This window comes from Ranitomeya imitator, chromosome 3, assembly GCF_032444005.1.
Source record: "Ranitomeya imitator isolate aRanImi1 chromosome 3, aRanImi1.pri, whole genome shotgun sequence".
Lineage (NCBI taxonomy): Eukaryota > Metazoa > Chordata > Amphibia > Anura > Dendrobatidae > Ranitomeya > Ranitomeya imitator.
The window spans coordinates 681624397-681647337 of NC_091284.1; the positions used below are offsets into that span (position 1 = coordinate 681624397).

The 22941-nt window shown below is 45.1% G+C and overlaps 1 protein-coding gene across 2 annotated transcripts in view; it reads left to right on the forward strand.

Moving 5' to 3' along the window:
• The window catches only part of PAN2 (poly(A) specific ribonuclease subunit PAN2), a 78512-nt gene extending 59117 nt beyond the window's left edge, over window positions 1–19395 (forward strand). The window contains exons 17-26 of one of the 2 annotated variants that reach the window (XM_069758431.1): window positions 9893–10037; window positions 10207–10350; window positions 11390–11449; window positions 11527–11617; window positions 11695–11852; window positions 12084–12227; window positions 16890–17069; window positions 17153–17246; window positions 18142–18339; window positions 19064–19395. In XM_069758431.1, the coding sequence (XP_069614532.1) occupies window positions 9893–10037; window positions 10207–10350; window positions 11390–11449; window positions 11527–11617; window positions 11695–11852; window positions 12084–12227; window positions 16890–17069; window positions 17153–17246; window positions 18142–18339; window positions 19064–19098 (1249 nt within the window). In that variant the 3' untranslated portion in view covers window positions 19099–19395. Of the gene's footprint in view, window positions 1–9892; window positions 10038–10206; window positions 10351–11389; window positions 11450–11526; window positions 11618–11694; window positions 11853–12083; window positions 12228–16889; window positions 17070–17152; window positions 17247–18141; window positions 18530–19063 lie in introns of those variants that run through there. The other variant, XM_069758430.1, reaches the window with a different exon arrangement.
• Window positions 19396–22941: the final 3546 nt, after the last annotated feature.

The window sequence follows — 22941 nt, forward strand, 5'->3', positions numbered from 1 at the left end:
CTACTGGCTAAACATAGAGTAAACATTGTATGCAGGATGATGCTCTCATTTAAACATCCTTCAAGTAGGCTATCAAATTGTATGAATTCTAAAGTGAATCTGTTATTGGTGTCAAATGCAGTCAAGTTTCACCTGGATTTCAATCCAAAAAATGTATCTTAAATATTTCATGAGACTAAGTGATCATATACATATCCACAGAGGTTTAATATAGCAGTTTTGATTATGTAAATCAGTAGTGAGTGATCACTTCATATAAATTTTCATTGCAGCTGTAAGTCTTAAAGGGAACCGGTCAACCCATGTAGGGGTATGTGCACACGTTCTGGATTTTTCACGTTGTTTTTTTCAGCGGTATTCTGCGGCAAAAACGCATACACTATGCATCCCATTTCCAATGCATTCTGCAATTTTTGTGCACATGTTGTGGATCTTTCCGCCCCCCCCCCCCCCAAAAAAAAAAAAACGCATGCGGAAAAATACGCAGCATGTTGATCAATAACAGTGGGAAATCTGCAAAATTTAAATTGGGAAGCTCTGGAAAAATCCGCACAAACTCGACAAAACCGAGAAACGCGTGCAGATTTTATGCAGAAAATCTCCGGTTTTGCTCAGGAAATTTCCACATAAAATCCTGACGTGTGCGCACATACCCTGAATGTCTCTAGTCTGCAGGAAGATCTGAGTAGGCACATCAGGGGCTCTCCAAATGTGACATGGCCGGAATCGAGACTGATGCCATTTTTAGGTTCAAAACATTAAACTGTACTTCTTCCCTTTCTCAGCCCTGTGCCCAAACAGTAGTTTTCTGTTTTCTGGCATGCTCAGGAGAAACTGTACATATTTTGGGGTCTGTTTTCTACAGTTACCCTTGTGAATTGGAAGAATTTGGGGCTAAATTAAAAAATGTGTGTTTTGTTACATTAATTTCTGAGGAGCACCAGAAGGGTTTAACTTCCTGGATCTGATTTTGAACACCTTGAGGGGTGCAGTTTTTAGAATTTCATTTCTGGATATTTTCTGTCATGGGGTCCCCTTGCCTCCCCAAGCTGCTTCAAATGTGATGTGGTCCCTAAAGGGGAGAAAATGGCTGTCAATTTTGAGAAATTGCTGATCAACTTAACTTTTTACTCTTTACATCTGCATTGTTTTTCAAGCTGTTTTTTTTTTGCAGGAAGTTAAGTAGACATGTGGTCAAAGTTTAGAAATTATTTTGCACAGCATGACTAACTGGTTTAAGGATATAATAATCGAAAGCCTGATTTTTCTAAATTTTTGCCACTTCCAATTTTTTCACAAATAATTGAAAGTTATGCTGGGATCCATTTGAAGCATTCTTGAGTTATAACATCATAAATTGACACTGGCCAGATTTGTAAAAATTTGGCCTGGTCTATACAGGTTCAGGGGTGAAGGTAATAACCTCTGCACTTTCTGGGATTTTTTTTTTTTTTTTTGGTCCTTTCGGTGATTGTATGTGTACTTGTACAAAAAGCTTACAGAGATGGCTGTTAATCACTGATAAAACCCACCCAGTGGAACAAACCTTCCAGAGAGTATAAGGGTATGTGCACACGTCAGGATTTTTTCCTGACAAAATCCTGAGTATTCTGCCAAAAATCCACGTGCTTTTTTTGCGCGGATTTTTTGCGGATTTTTCTTTTTTTTTTTTTTTTTTTTTTCCCTGAATGACCTTTTTGTTAGGAAATCCGGAAAAAGAGAGCATGTCCAGATTTTTTGCAGGATGCGTTTTTTTTTGCGGAAAAAAGCACTAACATCTGCACAAAAAATGCGGAATGCATTCTAAAAGATTGGATGCATAATGTTAGGGTTTTTTTTACCGGATTTATGGCGAAATTCTGCAAAAAAACGCTAAAAATCCTGACGTGTGCACATACCCTAAGTTGAGGCCTGCAGATTGCACTGTATTTTCATAGTGAAAGGTTCCCTTTAACCTAACTCTAGTTTAGAGGATTGTATTAGTACATTTATTTAGCTGACTTTCTAATCGCATGAAGGGATTCACTTTTCAACACTGAAATTGCAACTTAAAGAAGCAGTCATGAAACTGTGCAAATCAGAGGATGGTTAGACCGGCTAAGTAAATTGTGAAGGAAAAAAATAAACAATTTTCAGAACTTCTATTTTCATGCAGCATAGTGTGATAACTACACTCTGTATGGTAAGGCATGTAAGTGTGTATTGATTTCTTTGGATTCATGTTATCTAGGGGTTAGTCTGCCACCCTGACTGCACTTGGGCAAATCAACTGACTGCTGGCAGTTTGCATTGCAATTGCTGACCAATTTCCCATATGTGCTTGATAAAAGACAAGTCTGGAGATACTGTAGGCCATGGTAACACATTTAGCTATGACTTTCAACAAGAAATCTAATTGGAGTACAGTGGTGGTCTACAATAAGGGATGGCCTAGCAAACAATAGTATAAAATACCATGGAACTATAAATTGGTTATCCAGTCTTGGGGGACTTAAATCTGTAGTTGCACTGTGACTGCATACTTGTGAAGCCTTATAGTACTTGCTGTTAGGATTCTATGACTCTGGGAGCAGGCGGACAAGTGACTGCATGTATGCAAAATCTTTGCCTTAAGGTACTGTCACATTTAGTGACGCTCCAGCGATCTAGACAACAATCCAACCTAAACTAGATCGCTGGAGCGTCGCTGTTTAGGTCGTTGTAGAGATGTCAAACACGGCAACTCCAGAACGATGCAGGAGCGATCCAGTGACGTAACTGCGACTCACTGATCGTTCTTGCTGGTTGTTAGCTCCGTGAAAAAACATTGCAGGCATCGTTGCTTTTGCTTGCAAACATGAGGAATCACGCCGACCTGACGACCAAATAAAGTTCTGGACTTTCAGCAATGACCAGCGATGTCACAGCGGGATCCAGATCGCTGCTGCGTGTCAAACACAACGAGATCGCTATCCAGGACGCTGCAACGTCACGGATCGTTGTCGTTCTTGTTGTAAAGTTGCTCAGTGTGAAGGTACCTTTATACATATGAATTTGTATGACAAAAAGTTTATTGACATAGTAAAATGTTACACATACTCCTTAAATGAGAGGAAATGGCCTCAGATATTTACCCTATCAGTCCTGATGAAGTCACGATTACTCAGCAGTGAAACGTGTCGATGCTGCTCTTCGCCACCACCTCTATACCAACATGACCAGTTAATATACCCATTTAAGTATTCAATTAAGTGATGTTCTAATATATACATTCCTTCTCGGGCCATAATGTTGAGGCATTTATACATGGGTCCCTTACTCTGAATACATATGAAGTTAGTTAACTATAAAAGGTATATAAATTGCCTACCTATGGTTTGATGTCTGAGTCATTTGTGATTGCCTCTTTATTATACTTGTCTTTTTGTCAAAAGACCATATGGGTAAAGTATTTTTGTGCTTCGCCTCTCCTGTCCCATTTGTATCTGTAACTTTCTTTGTAGATATTTCTTGAGTAATGTGTAACATTTTACGATGTCAAACTTTGATATATTAATTTGCATAATTTGATTCCCATTACCTTGTTACTCAATAGGCTTCATAAGATTTTTTTTTTTTTTTTTCTCCTTTGCCTCCATTGGGGGGGACACAGGACTGTGGGTGTGTGCTACTGCTGCCAGGAGGCTGACACGAAGTAAACATAAAAAAAAAAAAAGTTTAGCTCCTCCTCCGCAGTATACACCTTGACACTGGCCGCAGGCAAACCCAGTTCATGCTTGGTGTCTGAAGGAGGCACACATCTGGTTCCCAGACCTTTCTGGACTTTTTTTTTTTTTTTTTTTTGGGAAGTGACAGGGGCAACGGACCCTATTGAAGGGATCCGATCTCCCCAAACCATCAATGGGCGAGCACGTGGAGTGTCGCCTCCACATATACTCTCCTGCGACGTGGGACTTGCCGGACTAAATCCTGACCGCCTAAGGTAATGAAACCCTAGGCTGTACAGGTGCGTACGCATTGTCCATGCGGCCCCCACTGCATCACCAATGCTAGACAGCAGTGATGAAGGGGGTGGACTGTCCCTCTCCTCATCCTATAGAAAGAAAGATGGAGTTATGGTGCCCGCATGGTCTGTTTGGTTACACAGCCCCTCTCAAGTGGGCACCGGCATTCAAGAAGGGCTGCCTGTGAGGGGGCTATGAGGGCTCCTGAGGTGTGCATCGTACCGGGGGTTTGGAGAGTAGGACTGCATTTCTTTCCGAGAGTCTGGCTGCAATGGCGGCTGGAGTCTTTTTCTGCGGTGGTGCCGCAGCCTTGTGTTACGGGCGGCGCCGCACTGCGGACCGCCAGCGTCACTTCCAGGGTGGCCGATAATTTAGTCCCCGGCTTCTAGCAGGAAGTAGGCCGCTGATGGAAGTTCTGGCCGCGTCATTTGCGGCGGCTCTGCCCCTCCCCTCACTTAAGCACTGGGAAAGCAACTTCTAGGCCAGACGCTGCGGTTTCCAGTTCCGCCCACTAGTGGGAGAGCTCTTTTTCAAAAAGGCAGTTTGGATTCTTCGCTCTGGGACAAGTTCCACAGAACAAATGGAGACACAGGACTGGGGTAAGTGCTACTCCCCCCAGCCTGACAGCATTAAGTGCTGAATTACTACGGCCTATCTATGCAGGGCACAATGTCTAGAACGGCCAAAACTCACAAGGTACTATATATACTGCATGTGTAGTCTGTCCACTTTTTCACATGCCCAGGGTAATCGTCTGTGAGGCCTGCGTCTCTGAAAGAGCTCAGGAGCCCTCCCCTTCGTCTCATGTGGATGCCATAGTTTCTCCCCCAGAATGGGCCACATCCTTGTCAGTCTAGTCCCTGCAGATCACAGCTGGGGCCAGGGACAGCTGTTCACCTGCCCTTGAGAGGTCTTCTGACTCTCTCAGGCGCCTTCGGCCTGCTGGGGCCGTGCTCACACTAGGCAGACGCGGGTAAAGTGAACCCACCCGGCGTCTCCCGGTCCATCAGGGGCATCTGCTTCCTGGAGTTCCCCTTCTCCAGTGGAGAGCGGCAAACTGTTTGGACTATGACTCCTGGTAATCAGGGGCCTCTAGATTGAGGGATCCCTCAGAATCAGACAGTCTAATCGGGGCTGTCAACCGGGTATAGAGATGAATCTACCTTGACCTCTGGTCATAAGGTATCGTTCAAAAGGGCCAAGCAGTCTCATAGGGTGTTCCCTTCTCACCCCGAGTTTGAGGACTTGGTCCAACGTCACAGGGAGCATCCAGACAGTCGTTTTGCGGGACAAAAGGCTCTTCAGGAGAGGGATCTTCCAGTGGAGTTGACAGAGATATCAAATAAGATGGCTCTGGCTGGGAGCTACCTGATCAATGCGTCTTTAGACGCAGCAAACTGTGCGGCTTCGGCGGCAGCAAATGCTATTGCCATCAGAAGGGCTCTTTGGTTGAGAACATGGTGAGCAGATTCTACTTCTAAGAAATCTTTTACAACCCTTCCTTATCAGGGGGGCCGATTATTTGGATAAAAATTGGATCTGCTTTTTCCTCCTGTTGTATCAGAAATGAGCTATTTTCTTCCACAGCAGAAGATTAAGCAGCCTTTTCGTTGTCTGTTCCAGGCTCGCTTTAAGCCCTTTCGCAATACCAGGTGGACCCCAACGTCAGATCCCATTGCTCCAGGGTGACCCAATCAGAACAGAGATAATCAGATCTCATACAGGGCTAACCCGTTGAGAAGAATGCCATCTCAGGGGAGGAGAAGGGGATATAGGTCCCATAGGTTTTTGGCCAAATGACTGGAGTCGGCCTCTGGTCCCCGCTGACAAAGTAGGCAGCCACCTACACTTTTTTTTTTTAATTTTTTTTACCAGTCCTGGCTCATGGTGGTTCACGACAGATGGGTAAGATCTGATGTCTTCAGGATATGATGGAGTTTGTCAACCTTCCTCCGTGCCAGTTCTTTCCTTCCCAGCTCAAAATCCCAGTTACAGGCCCTGTTCAATTCTATAGTCTCTTCGGCTCTGCGGGGTCATTATTCCAGTTCCAAAGGAAGAAGGATTTCAGGGGTTCTATTCCAACCTGTTCTTAGTTCCCAAAAAGGACGGATTGGTAAGGCTCATTCTGGACCTGAAACATTTAAACAGGTTTGTCAGCATTCATTGCTTTCGAATGGAGTCTCTTCGCTCGGTCAATGGAAAAAGGAGAATTCTTAGCTTCAATAGATATTCAAGATGCATATCTGCACATCCCCATATTTCCTGCGCATCAAAGATTCCTACGTTTCACCGTAGGCAATCTGCATTTTTAGTTCACAGCCTTACCTTTCGGTCTAGCCACCGCCCCGAGTGTTCACAAAGGTCATGGCGGCTGTTGTGTCCACCCTGCATTCTCAGGTCATACTCATTTTACCTTACTTAGACGATCTCCTCATCAAGGGGCTGTCTTTTTGGGCCTGCAAGGAAAAACGTCAGCACTTACTCTAGACACTCTCTTGTCTAGGGTGGCTGAACCAAGAATCGTCTCTCGTACCATCCCGGAGAATTTCTTTTCTAGGGATGTTTTTCAACACCTTACAAGGCTTGACAATCCTACCACCTAGTCAGGAATATATCTCTTCACTAAAAGAGTTCCTGCAGTACTCTAGCGACCTATCATACCCCAGAACTGGTGTTTATGATGGTAGTTATTTTGTGTTTATGATCTGAGATTTTAAGTATTATTCATTAAAAGGTATTTTTTAGGGTTATTTTTCTTTTTTGGTTGTCATAGTGATTATACCCCTTGACTTATTTATTCTGGTTTTTTTACAATCCTACCTCAGGACAAGGTCCTGAAACTTCAGCAAGAGGTGAAGACCCTTCGCCGGCCAGTCTCACACAACTCTATTTTGCATGAGGGTCTTGGAGAATGGTGGCGGCAATGGAAGCGGTGCCTTTTGCACAACTCAATCTTCACCCTCTTCAGCATGCTCGGTTATCAGCATGGGACAGGAATCCATTCTCTCTCAACCTCAGGTGCTGTCTCTTTCCAGGTCAGACAGGATCTCTCATGGTGGTTAACGAGCCCATCTCATCAACAGGGAAAACCTTTTCCCCCCCAAGTCCATTGGCTGTTGGTCACGACAGATGCCAGCCTTCTAGGTTGGGGTGCAGTATTTTACCACCACAGCCCAGGGACGCTGGTCCTCGCAGGAGTAAACCCTCCCGATCAATCTGTTGGAGATTCGGGCAATTCAGATGGCGTTGCAACATTTTCATAATCTCCTGGCAGGCCGCCCTGTCCGGATTCAATCAGACAATGCTACAGCGGTGGCATACATAAATCAGGGGGGTACCTGCAGCAGGGTGGCCATGCACTAGGTAAAACGGGTCCTCTGCTGGGCCGAGAGGAATCACTCGGTGATTTTGGCAGTCCACATCCTGGGTGAGAAACTGGGCTGCGGATTTTCCCAGTCGACAAGGTCTTGCGTCCAGGGAATGGTCTCTACATCCCAAAGTATTTTTGCAGATATGTCAACTCTGGGGAACCCCAGACGTAGACCTAATGGCTTCCAGGAGGAATGCCAAAGTACCCAGGTTTGTCCCCCGATATCGAGATCCACAGGCGATTGCTGTGTACACATTAGTTTTGCCTTAGGGCCAGTTTCATCTCCCATGTTTCCCCCTCTAGCACTGCTCCCGAAGGTAATCGAAGGTAAAGGCAGGAGTTCAGCTATCCTGGTCGCTCCAGATTGGCCTCGTCGGTCATGGTACGCAGACCTAGTGCAGCTGCTCAATAGAGCTCTGTGGCGGCTTCCGGACCGCCCGGATCTACTTTCGCAGAGCCCGATCTACCACCAGAATTTAGGGGCCCTGTGTTTAACGGCCTGGCCATTGAATCTTGGGAAAACCCGGCCTGTGTTGGGATCCAAGAGGTAGCCGCTACCATGATTAGTGCCCGGAAATCCGTCTGCATGTAGTTATCACACCTGGAAGGTTTTCCTTTCATGGTGCAGAGGGTGTGGGCTTCCCCACTACTTTTCTCCATCCCAAACATTCTTGCGTTTCTCCAAACCGGCCAGGATTCAGGGCTTGCACAGAGTACACTTAGACAGATATCAGCCTTGTCGGTACTTTTTCAGCGTAGGATCACTGTTAATCTACAGGTAAAAACTTTCCTTCAGGGAGTAGCTCATAAGGTTCCACCTTACAGACCCCCCCATGGATGCTTGGGACCTTAATCTGGTCTTAAGTGCCTTGCAGGAAGTTCCTTTTGAACCCCTTCAGGACATATCTTTAACTTGCCTTTCCTGAAAGGTTGTATTCTTGGTGGCCGTTGCTTCAATTAGATGGGTATCAGAGCTGGCTGCTCTATCCTGTCGGGCTCCTCTTTTCTACGGTTACATCAGGATAAGGTGGTGCTCAGACCAGCACCTTTCCTTTTTTACCAAAGGTGGTTTCTTCGTTCCACATTAGCAAGGACATTGTCTTGCCTTCTGTGTCCGGCGCCAACGCACCGTGTGGGAAAAATCTCTCCATACGTAAGACCTAGTGAGAGCGCTGAGAAGGTACGTGTCTTGGACAGCACCTTTTCGGCAGACGGATGCGCGGTTTGTCCTCCCTGAGGGTCGCAGGAAGGGACTTGCGGCCTTAAGATCAACCTTGGCCAGGTGGATACGATCAGCTATTCAGGAGGCCTACCGTGTTAAGGGAGTAGCCATTCTGGCCGGAATCAAAGCGCATTCCACTCAGGCAGTGGGGGCTTCCTGGGTGCTTCGGCACTAGGCTTCAGCAGAACAGGTTTGCAAGGCCACAACTTGGTCTAGTTTGCATACCTTTTCCAATCACTACAATATCCACACTCAGACTTCTGCAGATGCAAGTCTGGGTAGAAGGATTCTTCAGGCAGCGGTAGCGCACTTAGTCGGCAGATGCCTGGATGTTATAGCGGTGAGTTAATTCCCCACCCAGGGACTGCTTTAGGACATCCCACAGTCCTGTAAAACCCCGCCCCCCCCCCCCCCAATGAGGCGAATGAGAAATCGGGATTTTTGTTGCTCGACGTAAAATCCTTTTCTCTGACGCTTATTGGGGGACACGGCTCCCTCCCTGTTAGCCAGACGGCTTTTTTTTTTTTTTTTCGTTTTACTTATTCTGTCTGTGGGGTTATTTCTAGACATGTTGTTTTTCTGTATTAATGCTGATGTTTTCTTCTCTCCTACTGCTTTTGCACCAAACTGGGTTCGCCTGCGGCCAGTGTCAAGGTGTATACTGCGGAGGAGGAGCTAAACTTTTTTTTTTTTTTAGTGTCAGCCTCCTGGCGGCAGTAGCACACACCCACAGTCCTGTGTCCCCCCCCCCCCCCCCCCCCCTTTCAATGAGCATCTCGGAGAAAAGGATTTTACGGTGAGCAACACAAATCCCTAATTTATTTTATTTTTTGGGGGGGGATTATCTTTATCTTTGAGGGGATAATTGTACGTTAAATATGTTAATTGTGGCATAAACATACTAAAATGGCCTACAGCGTCTCTTGACTTCACTTGTCCAGCACGTCTGGGAAATCATTGGTCAGCAATTGGAAAGGGAGCTGCCAGCAGAAGACTGATTTGCATGGTGGATCATTCCTCCAATACATGCACTTTGGCATGTCAACGTTGTTAATGGTTGACTGTGTTGCACTCCAACATGTTAATACGTTTTTGAAAGCTTATTTCCCTTTTTGTTTTCTATGTATCGCGTATATAAACCCCATAATTGTCATAACTCCAACTTTTACTTCTTGCTGTTGCAATATCAGAGTGCATTTCCACTAGTTCTATTTCCAATTCCCATAGACAAATTTTCGCCCCTTCCCCTTCAAAGCTTCGTTTTCACTGGAGGTACACTTGAGTAAATTAACATTCAAGTCATTCTGTCCTCGGCAGGAATGACCCTAACTGTGCAGGGCCGCTACCATCCCTAATGCCTTCAGTGGAAGAACTTCGTAATGTGTGGGTTCCCTATTCCCTGAAGATGAAACTTTCTAAAAACAAAGAGTTGGAGGTTCTTAATTGTTCCGAGAATGAGGAGGTATGGCACATATAAACTTGTATATTTCAATTTCATATAGGGCTATAAAGATGCCTTCTAAAAAGTGGTTGCTGCACAATAGCTAATGGCTTGGTTTGAAATATTAAATGTTTGTTGCATACTTGACTATTTTAACCAAGAACTCCATATATTTTTTTTTTTTTTTTAGACTAGTCAAGTAGAAAATAATGCAGATGAAGCCACAAACGTGTATGACCTAATGGCGACTGTCAATCATGTATTGGATCCCCGAACAGGTGGCAGCTTGGTAGCACACATAAAAGTGGGAGAGACCTATCACCAAAGAAAGGAGGTATGTGCTGGAAGGGAAATTTTGAAAGTGGGTTTTGGTCAAGCCACCATATGATGATTCTTAATGGGTGACCAAAATCTCTTTATATAGTGGAGGCATGCCAAAAATTTGAAAGTCTGACCTACTTTCCTTACACACTGTATAAAATTGCATAAGGCTGTGTGCACACGTTCCTTTTTCGCTAAGAAAATCTCACTAAGCATCATATTAAAAGAATGCAATCTGCATTTTGTATGCACATGCTACACTTTTTTTTCCTGAGCGGAAACTCATTCCAGAAAAAACGCAGCATTAACTTGCAGAATCGCGGGGATTCCGCATGCGTAGTAATACATTGATCTGCTTACTTCCCGCATGGGGATATGCCCACCATGCAGGAAGTAAGCGGATCGTGTGCAGATGGTACCCAGGGTGGAGGAGAGGAGACCCTCTCCTCCAGGCCCTGGGAACCATATAATTGTTAAAAAAAAATTAAAATGGTGATCTAATCACCTTCTGATGGCCCCTGGAGTCCTTCTGCCTCTCAGCGGTGCACGTGGCGGCTTCCGTTCCCAGGGATGCTGTGTGTGGAGGACCTGGGATGATGGCGCGGTCACGTGACTGTGACGTCATCCCAGGTCCTTCGTGCACAGCATCCCTGGGAACGGAAGCTGCCGTGTGCACTGCTGAGGAGATCGGGGGCTGTCGGAAGGTGAGAATAACCATTTTTTAACATTAGATCTTTTTACTATTGATGCTGCGTAGGCAGCATCAATAGTAAAAAGTTGGTCACACTTGTCAAACACTATGCTTGACAAGTGACCAACCTGTCAATCAGTTTTCCAAGCGATGCTACAGATCGCTTGGAAAACACTAGCATTCTGCAAGCTAATTACGCTTGCAAAACACTAGTGTTTAGTGGGAATACGCATGCCAATTCCAAATGCAATATACCTGCGGCAGGAGTTGTGGAATTGCTGCAGCAATTCTGCAACGTGTGCACTTAGCCTGAGGTGTATGTGTTTTATATATAAAACTTTTTTTTGTTTTTTTTGTTCAGGGGGTAACACATCAACAGTGGTATCTGTTCAATGATTTCCTCATTGAACCTGTGGATAAGGTAAAGAGAACCTAATACAGAAATGTTGCCTTTTGAGATTAAGGAAGAAAAACTTAACTTGCTTTTCTTATGTTCAGTGTGAAGCTGTACAGTTTGACATGAATTGGAAAGTACCTGCAATACTGTTCTATACCAAGAGGAGCCTGAATTCAAAATACAACTTGACTAGTAAGAAACTTCATTCACCCACCACCCCCATCAACTTAACTGTTCTTTACCAATAACTGATGAAATATTCCCTGTAGTTAAAAATCCAATTGAAGCTAGTGTGCTACTGGCAGAAGCTTCTCTCGCAAGAAAACAGAGGAAGTGTCATGCCACCTTCATTCCTTTACTGCTGAATGAGATGCCGCAGGCAGGAGAACTGGTGGGGCTTGATGCAGAGTTTGTTACCCTAAATCAGGTAAAACACTTATCGTTAAAACGCTTCTTGTCAAACTCTGGACCAAACACATGCACAAGTTAACTTGGTTCTGGCTACATTATAGTATTAACATCAGTCATATTTTTAATCCAAATTCTTGTCCCTGTTAGAATCAAATCCTTCAAGAAATATTCTACACGATCAGATTGCACCAATGTAGTGAATTTATTCACTATTTTAACAGCTTGTGATTGTGTTTAATTTTAACAGGAGGAAGCTGAGTTACGGAGTGACGGTACAAAGTCTACAATAAAACCTAGTCAGATGTCTGTTGCTCGTATTACTTGTGTTAGGGGGCAAGGACCTAATGAAGGTGTCCCATTCATTGATGATTATATCTCCACCCAAGAACAGGTTAGTTAAACATGCATGCGTCTTAACACATCGGTGTTTGTTGTACATGTGTTGTCGCTGTTTGTTCTTTCCAAGAGGAGAGAAAAAAAAACTGACCTCCCAATTTCACCTGAAAATGATCATCATGCAAGACAGTATTGATTCTAGTTTAACCACTTTTCATCAGTCCTGCACTATACAATTTCTTGTGAACTGGAGTTTTATCTTTACTTGGTATATTCATGTTGCGGGGAGATGGTTTGAAGCCTGAAGGAGTGTTGTGTATTTCAGATTGGTCACACACTGATCAAAATATTAATAAATGAAGTTTACACGTCAGGCATTAAATTTAAGGCATTTCTGCAATAGATGTGGCATTCTTGCATCATGAAAATCTGAAACTTGTCTAGAATAGGCACATTTTTGTTGTATTAATTATTATAGCGCAATTTATTCCATGGCGCTTTACATGTGAGGGGTATACATAATAAAAGTACAATAATCTTGAAAAATACAAGTCACAACTGGTACAGGAGGAGAGAGGACCCTGCCCGCAAGGGCTCACAATCTACAAGGGATGGGTGAGGATACAGTAAGTGAGGGTAGAGCTGGTCGTGCAGCGGTTTGGTCAATCGGTGGTTACTGCAGGTTGTAGGCTTGTCGGAAGAGGTAGGTCTTCAGGTTCTCTTTGAAGGTTTCGATGGTAGGCGAGAGTCTATGTTGTGGTAGAGAGTTCCAGAGTAGGTGGGATGCACGAGAGAAATCTTGTATGCGATTGTGGGAAGAGGAGATAAAAGGGGAGTAGAGAAGGAGATCTTGTGAGGATCGGAGGTTGCGTGCAGGAAAGTACTGGGAGACGAGGTCACAGATGTATGGAGGAGACAGGTTGTGGATGGCTTTGTATGTCATGGTTAGGCTTTTGTACTGGAGTCTCTCGGCAATGGGGAGCCAGTGAGGGGATTGACAGAAGGGAGAGGCCGGGGAATAGCGGGGGGGACAGGTGGATTAGTCGGGCAGCAGAGTTTAGAATAGATTGGAGGGGTGCAAGAGTGTTCGAGGGGAGGCCACAGAGCAGGAGGTTACAATAGTCGAGGCGGGAGATGATGAGGGTATGGACTAGGGTTTTTGCAGATTCTTGGTTTAGGAATGTACGGATCCGTGAAATATTTTTTGAGTTGGAGGCAGCAGGAAGTGGAAAGAGTTTGGATATGTGGTTTGAAGTAGAGATCAGTGTCAAGGATTACCCCAAGACAGCGGGCTTGTGGGACTGGGCAGCAGTTTACTGTAATGGATAGGTTCGTTGGGGAGGTCGTGTGAGATGGACTAAACAGAATTCATCATCTTTCCCCCCCATGTTAAGTTTTAGAAATCTAGCAGAGAAGGATGAAATAGCGGATAGACATTGAGGGATTCTGGTTAGTAGGGTGGTGATATCTGGTCCAGAGATGTAGATCTGTCGTCAGAATCTCATGGCTTTCAGTATCATGTCTATGCTATGAGCTGTCCCAGGCCAAAGGTGTAAATGGAGAAGAGCAGGGGCCTTAGAACTGAACCTTGTGGGACTCCAAAAGATAGGGGGCGAGGTGAGGAGGTGGTGTGGGAGACTCTGAATGTCCGGTCAGTTAGGTATGACGAGATCCAGGATGGGGCCAAGTCTGTGATGCCAAGGGATGAGAGGGTCTGCAGCAGCAGGGAATGATCCAGTGTGTCAAAGGCAGAGGACAGGTCCAGGAGGAGGAGGATAGAGTAGTGTCGCTTGCTCTTGGCGGTTAATAGGTCATTGGTGACCTTTGTTAGGGCAGTTTCAGTGGCGTGGTGTGACCGGAAGCCTGATTTAAAGCGGTCGAAGAAGGAGCAGGAAGATGGGAGGACAGTTCAAGATGGACATGTTCCAGTAGTTTTGAGGCAAAGGGGAGAAGTGATATAGGGCGACAGCTAGATACAGAGGATGGGTCAAGAGGGATTTTTGAGGATCGGTGTGATGGAGGCATGTTTAAAGCTTGAGGGGAAAACACCAGTTGTTAGTGATAGGTTGAAGAGATGGGTTAGGGTTGGGATGAAGACTGTGGTGAGGTTTGGGATGAAGTGGGATGGGAGCGGGTCAAGTGCACAGGTGGTGAGATGCGATCGAGAGTAGAGTGGAGAGTCCATCTTCTGTAATGGTAGAGAAGTTGGTTTTGGAGGTGGAGGGCTGGGTAGTTGGGAGGAAGGGTTCTGGGGGTTGTGCACTAAAACTGTCTCTGATGCTATCAATCTTCTGCTTGAAAAATGAGGCAAAGTCTTCAGCTGAGATGAGTGAGGAGGTGCTGGGGGGCGGAGGAGAGAATTGAAGGTGTTGAATAACTGTTTGGGGTTGTGAGACAGGGAGGATATGAGAGATGAGAAGTAGGTTTGTTTTGCTGTGGAGAGTGTGGTCTTGAAAGTAGTGGGGGACTGTTTGAATGCGATGAAGTGCTCGTTGGAGTGGGATCTTTTCCATCTGCGCTCAGCAGCCCTGGAAGCTCACCTCAGTTCTTTGGTCAGATGGGTGTGCCAGGGCTGTCTGATTTTGCGAGCTTTGGTATATGTGAGGGCCAAGAGATTCCAAAGCTACAGCTATTGTGATGTTATATAGAGCGGCAGCGTCATCCGCATTGTGTAGGGAGCTTATGTCTGTGAGAGGGAGGAGGGATTCAGAGAGTGAAGATCAAGGTGTCTAAGATTTCTGCGAGGGTGTGAAAGTTTGTGGGGTGGGGATTGTAGACAAGGAGTGGAGAGGGAAGAGAATGTGAGTAGGTTGTGGTCAGGAAGAGGTGAGTTCGAGAGGTTAGGGAGCAGAGGCGGGTGAAGATGAGGTCCAGTGTGTGACCATCTTTGTGGGTGGCTGTAGAAGACCATTGAGCAAGGCCAAAGGAGGAAGTGAGGGATAGAAGTTTAGTGGCAGCTGAGAGGGAAGTGTCAATGGGGATGTTGAAGTCGCCCATGACGATAGTGGGGATGTCGGCAGCGAGGAAATGGAGTTGCCAGGTGGTGAAGTGGTCAAAGAAGGTGGTGGCTGGCCCTGGGTGACGGTAGATGACAGCCAGTTGGAGGGGGAGTAGATGCGCACGGAATGCACCTCAAAGGAAGGGAGGGTAACAGAGGGCGGAAGTGGGATTGGGGTGAAGGAGCAGTTATCTGACAAAAGAAAATAAACTCCTCCACCATGCTTGCCGCTGGGGCGAGGGGTGTGAGAGGTGGAATCCACCATAGGAAAGAGCGGCTGGAGAGGCTGAGTCAGAGGGGGTGAGCCAGGTTTCAGTGATGCTGAGGAAGGAGTGTTATTGATAAAGAGGTTGTGGCTAAATGACAGTTTATTGCAGACAGAGCGTGCGTTCAATAGTGCTCCAGATAGGGAAATTGGGGGAGTGGGGGCTGGATGAATGGGTATGAGGTTACTGTGGTTGCGAGGACGTGCAGAGGATTGTGGCAGGGGATAAGAAAGGAGTGGGGATGTGATGAGGAGGGCCAGGATTTGGGGATATGTCGCCAGCAATGAGGAGCAGCAGACTGAGCGTTAGAAGGTGTGAGCTGGATAGGTCATGATGTGGCTATGTGTGCCTGGAGAGAAAGGATTGTATGTGGAGGAGTAGTTCTGTGGAGGTGAGGTGGCTGGGGAGGATTGAGGAAGAAATGATTATTTCTTCCCGTCTCCTGTAATCACTCCACCCAGTAAGAAACTAAAGTAGTATGGGGGTGAATGTTAAAAGAAACCGAAACATTATAGTGGTTTTCTATTCCTTTACCTTCCAGTCAATTCCTGTCCAATTCTAGTCTAATTCATAGCAATTAAAAATATGCAATTTCGAAGATGGTCAGACACGTCTGGTCAGACTCATGGCTATGAATTTATGTGCACCTAAGGGCTCATAGCTGAGAGGGGGGATGTGGGCGTGTGTCCAGAACACATGTTCAGTTAAGCCAGGTCATAAAGAGGGGGTGGGGTAGATTGGCCACTCAGGTATGCAAGGAAGAAGCAAGAGGAGTGAAGTACATATGGATAGAAAATAATGGATAAGCAAGCATACCAGGTGGGAGTTATATGCACTTCATATAGAAAGACATGCAGGAAAAGCTGTATGAAGTCGTTTGTTAAAATGTCTTTGGCTAATGGGGTATAGTAATTTGTAGACTTTTGGAATTCCCCAACTGACAAATTTGCATTGTGTAAACTTAAAAAGCCTCATATTTAATACAATCTTTCTAATTCAATGGTTTATGCTGAATTAAAATGGCACGGCTCTACTTGCCCAATGCCACCCCTGCACTTTCACAGCCTCCAATCCTTAGACCAGTGTTCCCCAAACTCCAGTCCTCAAGAGTCACCAACAGGTCATGTTTTCAGGACTTCCTTAGTATTTCACAGATGATGGAATTCCTGCCTGTGCAGGTGATGCAATTATCACTTGGGCAATACTAAGGAAATCCTGAAAACATGACCTGTTGGTGGCTCTTGAGGACCGGAGTTGGGAAACACTGCCTTAGACTGATGTGGACATGATTCCACAGCTGCAGCAATAGACTTCGCTAGACCAGTGACTGGCTGCAACAGTTGCATGCTGTTGGTGTACCATCACTGTTGCCGTTGCAGCAGCAAAGACTGGATACAGTGGTGGAAATACACTTGAATTTTTGTAAAGAATGCAATTTTTTTTTTTTTTGTAGGTTGTAGATTACCTTACACAGTACTCTGGAATAAAGCCTGGCGACTTGGATGCCAAGATCTCATCCAAGCATCTGACTACATTGAAGTCCACATACTTAAAACTAAGGTTTCTCATTGATGTAGGAGTGAAGTTTGTTGGACATGGCCTTCAAAAAGATTTCCGTGTCATAAACTTAATGGTATGTGTTTTGAACTTTTATTTGAAATTCCATGTTTGTTGATCTGTCCGGTATCTGAATTTTATTTTTTTTATTGGATCTAGGTGCCAAAGGATCAAGTGATTGACACAGTTTACTTGTTTAACATACCACGTAAAAGGATGATCTCTCTGCGCTATTTGGCTTGGTATTTCCTGGGTGAGCTTCCACTTGACTTTTATTTTCAAAAGTTTGACATGACTGAATAGTTTAGAAAAGTGTTTTAAAAATGGAGCATTGTGAATAAACCATTTTTAATCTCTACTTAAGGTTCTACTTCCTTGTATGGGGATGTGCTGGCAGGCATGTCAACCTTTACAAATTGTTCTGTTAATGTTACAGAAGGTTTCTCTATAAAATACAAGTTTTCAGAATGTAAAACCACTTAACTTGCAGCATAAAATTTCCAGGTCCTTCTTCCATTCTCTCCCCACCCCTCCATAGAACTTTGTGCAGCAATTGTCATTTTCCATCTGTCAATAACTGGAAATCTTAGTTCACCAGTGTAGGTCTTTCTTCTCCTGAACTGAAATACTGATCTTTCATTCATCTGATAAATGGTACATGAAAATCATCTCTCTAACAGTTTATCTAAAAGCTCCTATTGCTCTTTTTTAAACCCCTTCCTGACTTTTACATTTATGTAATTTCCTGTCCTTCATTAAAGCAAACTTTTGGTTAACATGCAAGGTTTTTTTTTTACTGCCCCCACCTGGCAGGTAACTGCTTATAATACAAAAATAAGATATATTTGTAGATCTAGATTTTTAGTTTGATATTGCTGTAATCGTACCAATTTGTAGAACTTCAAGTAATTTTTTTTTTTTATCTTGCCATGAACACCATGACGCTATATAGGAAGAGAGGGTAAAGTCTGATAATCGCCTGATTGGGAGGGGTTAAATGAGGCAAGCTCATTCTTTTTGACTGTCGTGTATAATAAAGATCTTTAACAGTGGCAACTAATCTAATTAAGGCATACTGTCCAAATGTTAGATATAATATAGGCTGGAAAATGTCTTGACTTTTTTTTTTTTTTTTTGCAATTTTATAGATCTTAAGATACAAGGTGAGACACACGATAGCATAGAAGATGCTCGAACAGCCTTACAGCTCTATCGCAAATACATGGAGCTTAGTCGTAATGGAAAAGAGCCAGATAATTTCCGCAAAGTATTGAAATGCTTGTATGAAAAAGGACGAAAAATGGACTGGAAGGTTCCAGAACCAGAGAGTCAAAGCAGCCCAAAAAGTAAAGTGGACGTGACTCTTCTTGACCCTGATGCAAATGATGATCTCACCTCTGCTCAGTGACTGTCCCTTTTTATCTAACTTGACTGTCTGCAGCATCTGTTTCTATATCTGGCACTGATCTAGTCTTACTCACCTTCTCACTGACCACTAATGTGTGAAAGATGACACAGGAATTGTATAGATCTGCTTTTTTATATATTTTTTTTTTTTATAATGTAATGTTTAAAAGTATTTGTAGTAATTAGCTTTTTTTGTGGTTACTAGTAGCTGTGTGAATTAATGCGTTTTTTTTTTTTTTTGACAGTTGACTATCCTTTATCCAATATTCTAACACTTGCATGAATGAGTGTCTACCTTGTAATTACTTGGTTTTCCTATTTCCTTCTCTCGATCAAGCTATCGAATGCAAAGATCTTCAAATTCTTTTCATTGGATCTTATTTTCATGGTTGGAGGTCTCTATACACAGCCTTTCTAATCTATTCTGCATTAAATAGTGACTGGTACTGTACCGATCCCTTCAGTAACTGAGTTGTTCCATGGTAGACTTTTTTTTTTTCTTTACTACAGCATGCATGTGTAGATGTCTGTACGATATGTATGTGCAGATGGTTTCTCACATTGATATGACTTGTGCACGAGTAGGTTTCCTTCATCACTGTCTGAGTTACAAATTACTTGTGAAATTTGCCTAACTGATCTCCAATTTTGTTTTATCCACAGATGCGCCAGTGTATTCTGCTATGGTGGGACTTTAGTGTCCTCTTTTTTTTAATTTTTTTTTTTTATGAACTTTGAAGAGTGGAAATTTAATTTTCCACTATTTTTATTCATTTGTTTTTTTACTTGTGATATCGTTCTGTGAACGCAAACACATCACTTTTAATAAAACCAAAAATTGAATCCAGTGTCTGTTTTATTGATCGCATTAAGTACTATGCTTCACAAACGTCTGTCAGTCGCTATTTTTGAAATGTCAACCGCTCATGGCTTTACCTGTTTTTTAAAGATGTATTTTGCAAAATTGCTCAAATAAAGTCTGTTGGAGATATTCATTCTTGGGTTTTAAAATGATTTGTAATTTCCAGATCGCTTACACTTTTATATAGAACCTTAACACCTTCAAAACATCTGCTGTACATGTAGAGTGCCTTGCGAAGGTATTCACCACCCCTCTCCCCTTGGCATTTTCAATGTTTTTTTGTTTTTTGTTTTTTTTCTATCTCACAACCTGGAATTTTAAGTTTTTGGGTTTTGCATGAGTTCATGTAACAAACATGCTTACAACCTATGAACATTTACGTTTTCTTTTTGCGAAGCAACCAACAAGTGTACTCACTGAAGTTTTCAGTTTTGTCCCTAACTCTTAACCACCCTCCCCTATAGTCACCCTCCCCTATCCTCAGTACTTTGTAGAGCCTCCTTTTTGCATCAATTACAGCTGCAAGTCGCTTTAGAGAAGTCTGAGGTTTCTGCATCTTGCCAGGTTAATTTTTTATTTTTTTTTTGTATTATATATTTGGCTTTTCCTCACAACTTTTCCCATTCCAAGTTAGTGTTTTGGTGAACAGCAATTTATCGGTCCTCCATGACAGCACCACGGAGAGAGGGGATCCGCCCTTCAGGAGCAGGAAACCTACAGATGCATAAGGGCGGCACCTCTCCCATGCATCAGTTGGTTTCCTGTTCCTGGGGACAGGATGCCTTACAGATCATATCCGTATTTCATCTGGAATACCCAGGCCGGCTCTCCAACTCGGGTAATGAGGGGGTCTCCTACCTCGGGCAGTGCGGGTCCCTGGAAACACCGCGGTGGGTCCAGGTAGGGCTCCACATCAGTGAGCAGGGGAGTGGAGTCTGGAGGATGTCAGTCTCCAAGTGCCAGCAACGGAGGGGAGTATTCCACTCCCCTCGAACCCCCAAACCCCCCTCCTCCCGGGTCCGTGCGGTCTTCCTGGAGCTTCTGCAGCTCCTGCGTCCCGTCAGTCGTCCTGCCGGGGTGCTTGGCATGGCGGGGTCGGCGGCGCAATGCTCAGGCTTCCCTGCACGTCCCTGTGTGCTCCTTCCGATACCGGAAGTGGCGGGGCCTAAACTTGAAGTCTGACACCGGCTGGCTTCTGCTGCAGACGCCGATGTGCTGCGGCCACATGCAGCGACGGCGGCCGGAGGCTGTAGGGGGACTGGCAGCCACACGGGGAAGGGGCGGTACCGCTGGCCACACACCTGCTGACAATCCAGATCCGGGGGAAGGGCTGTATATAGCCGCACAGAAGGCTGCAGGGCTGCTAATGAGCCCATCTGCAGCAATGGATGAGCCAGAAGCTCTCATCGGTCTGCTGGAGCAGGACAGAGCCTTGGAAAGGTCCCATGCGAACCCCCAGCCGAAGACCCGCGGACGCAGTGATCAGCCCAGTCGCAAGACTTCGTCTAGACTGAAGGATTCGGTTCGTTCCACCAAAGATCCGGTACCTACCGCTTCTTCCTTGGTAAGAGATCTTTGTGAACGTGCCCTGATGCAGTCTTTTTCCCCTAAGGAAAAAAACATAGGAAAAGTGCGCTGGTAAAGCAAAGAATTAGTGCACTGTGGCTGCCCTTTGCCAGACGCCTACCCTAAAAGACTATCGTGTGTGCGACAGACGGTAGGGAGTAAGAAAATATATATACGTTGTATAGTGGTAGTACTAGTTAAATTATATAGGGGTTTTCTCTAGTCACCTTCCACGACAGCCACTTCGGAGGATGTCTTCCCTGCCCTAATAGGGGACAGGAACACAAGAGGTTAAATACCCCTCCCCTTCCTGCGCCGCCAGTGTTTTACCACGACAGCACCCACAATGAGAGAGGGATCCGCCCATATGAACAGGAAACCTACAGAGATAAAAGGGCGGTCCCCCTCTCCTCCTCAGTTGGCTTCCTGTTCCTATTGGAAATCCCTGGATAACCTGCAGCACGAGGTGGTTGGAGCACCTCCATCTTACCTGACCCATGCACCCACCTGTTCGGTCTCCTGGTGAGTGGCAGGGGCTGCGGCGTCAGTAGTAGCGTCGGGGGAGCCACTGTATCCAGCCTCCCCCCTCGTCTGATTGCGTTCCGGGCGTTAAGCCCGGCCTATGGAGAGGACGCAGGAGCGGCGCTTCTAGAGGCCGGTGGCGGCAGCGTCTCAGGGTAAATGCGCTCGGCCCTGCTTGAACCGGAAGAAGTGAAAGCACTTCCGGTTCGCGGCCTAGAGCGCGGAGATCACCGCCCTTTTTAAAATGGAGCCGGGACACAGAGCGATTGTGCACAGAATGTCGTCCCCAACGCATGAGGAGCATCCACCAGCGGTGGAGCAGGTGAGCGCTGGAAGAGACAGCAGCGCTAAAACTGCAAAGTCCACAGCTGGGAAGAAGAGTGGTCGACCTATTATGGAGTCTGACACTCATGTAAGAAGGAGTAGAGAATCAGATCTACTTAGAAGCCGCACAGCGTCCCCTCCTCCAAGACCGGTACAATGAATGCTTCACTGGGTGAGTGTATTTAATCCTCTACCTATAAGCTGATCCCTTCCTTCTCTACCCTCTCCCCATAGGCTAAAAGGACAAGTAAAACAAAACATAAAGAATGTGCCCTGTGTATACAACCCTTGCCGGATTCATATCCAAAGAGGTTGTGTCAAGATTGCATACAGCAAACCATAAAGGATGAGGCTGCAGTGACCACCACTAACATCAGGGCCATAATTAGACAAGAGATTCAATCTCTAGGATTGAAATCCCAGAAAAAACATGGGAGTAAAAGCCGTCCCCTTCCTTCTAGTTCAGAGTCAGAGGACCGGATTAACCCCTCTTCTAACACCTCGGAATCATCATCTGGTTCTTCTGAGGATGAGAGCGGAGCATGTTTCCCGCTGGACAGCATAAATAACCTTAATAAATCAGTAAGGAATACCATGGGTTGTCCAGGCACTAAGGAGGTTAAATCGGCCCAGGAGATTATGTTCGCAGACCTAGGTCACAAAAAACGCCGAACTTTCCCAGTGGTCTCCGCCGTGAAAGATCTTGTAAAAAGAGAATGGGACAAGCAGGGGAAAGGGTTCCTTCCCTCTTCAAAAAGGCGTTACCTCTTCAGTGACGAAGAGTTAGAGATCTGGTCCAAGGTGCCAAAAGTGGACGCAGCAGTGGCATCCACCTTAAAACAATCGTCCCTCCCTGTGGAGGATGCAGGAATCTTACTCGACCCATTGGACCGCAAGACTGAGGCTCTTCTTAAAAGGTCATGGGAGACAAACACAGGGGCCTTTTAAACCCGCCATATCGGGTACTTGCACAGCTAGGTCACTATTGGTATGGATTGACCAGCTGGAGCAGCAAATTAAGGGTAAAGTGGCAAGAGAAAAGATCTTGCAAACAATTCCTTTAATTAAGAGCGCTACAGCATTCTTAACAGATGCTTCAGTGGACTCTTTGCGGCTGGCGGCAAAATCAGCAGGCCTTGTCAATGCAGCCCGGCGTGCCCTTTGGTTAAAGGGATGGAAAGGCGATGCACAATCTAAATCAAGATTATGTACAATCCCGTGCCAGGGTGAGTTCCTATTTGGGAAGGTTCTTGATGACCTCCTTAAT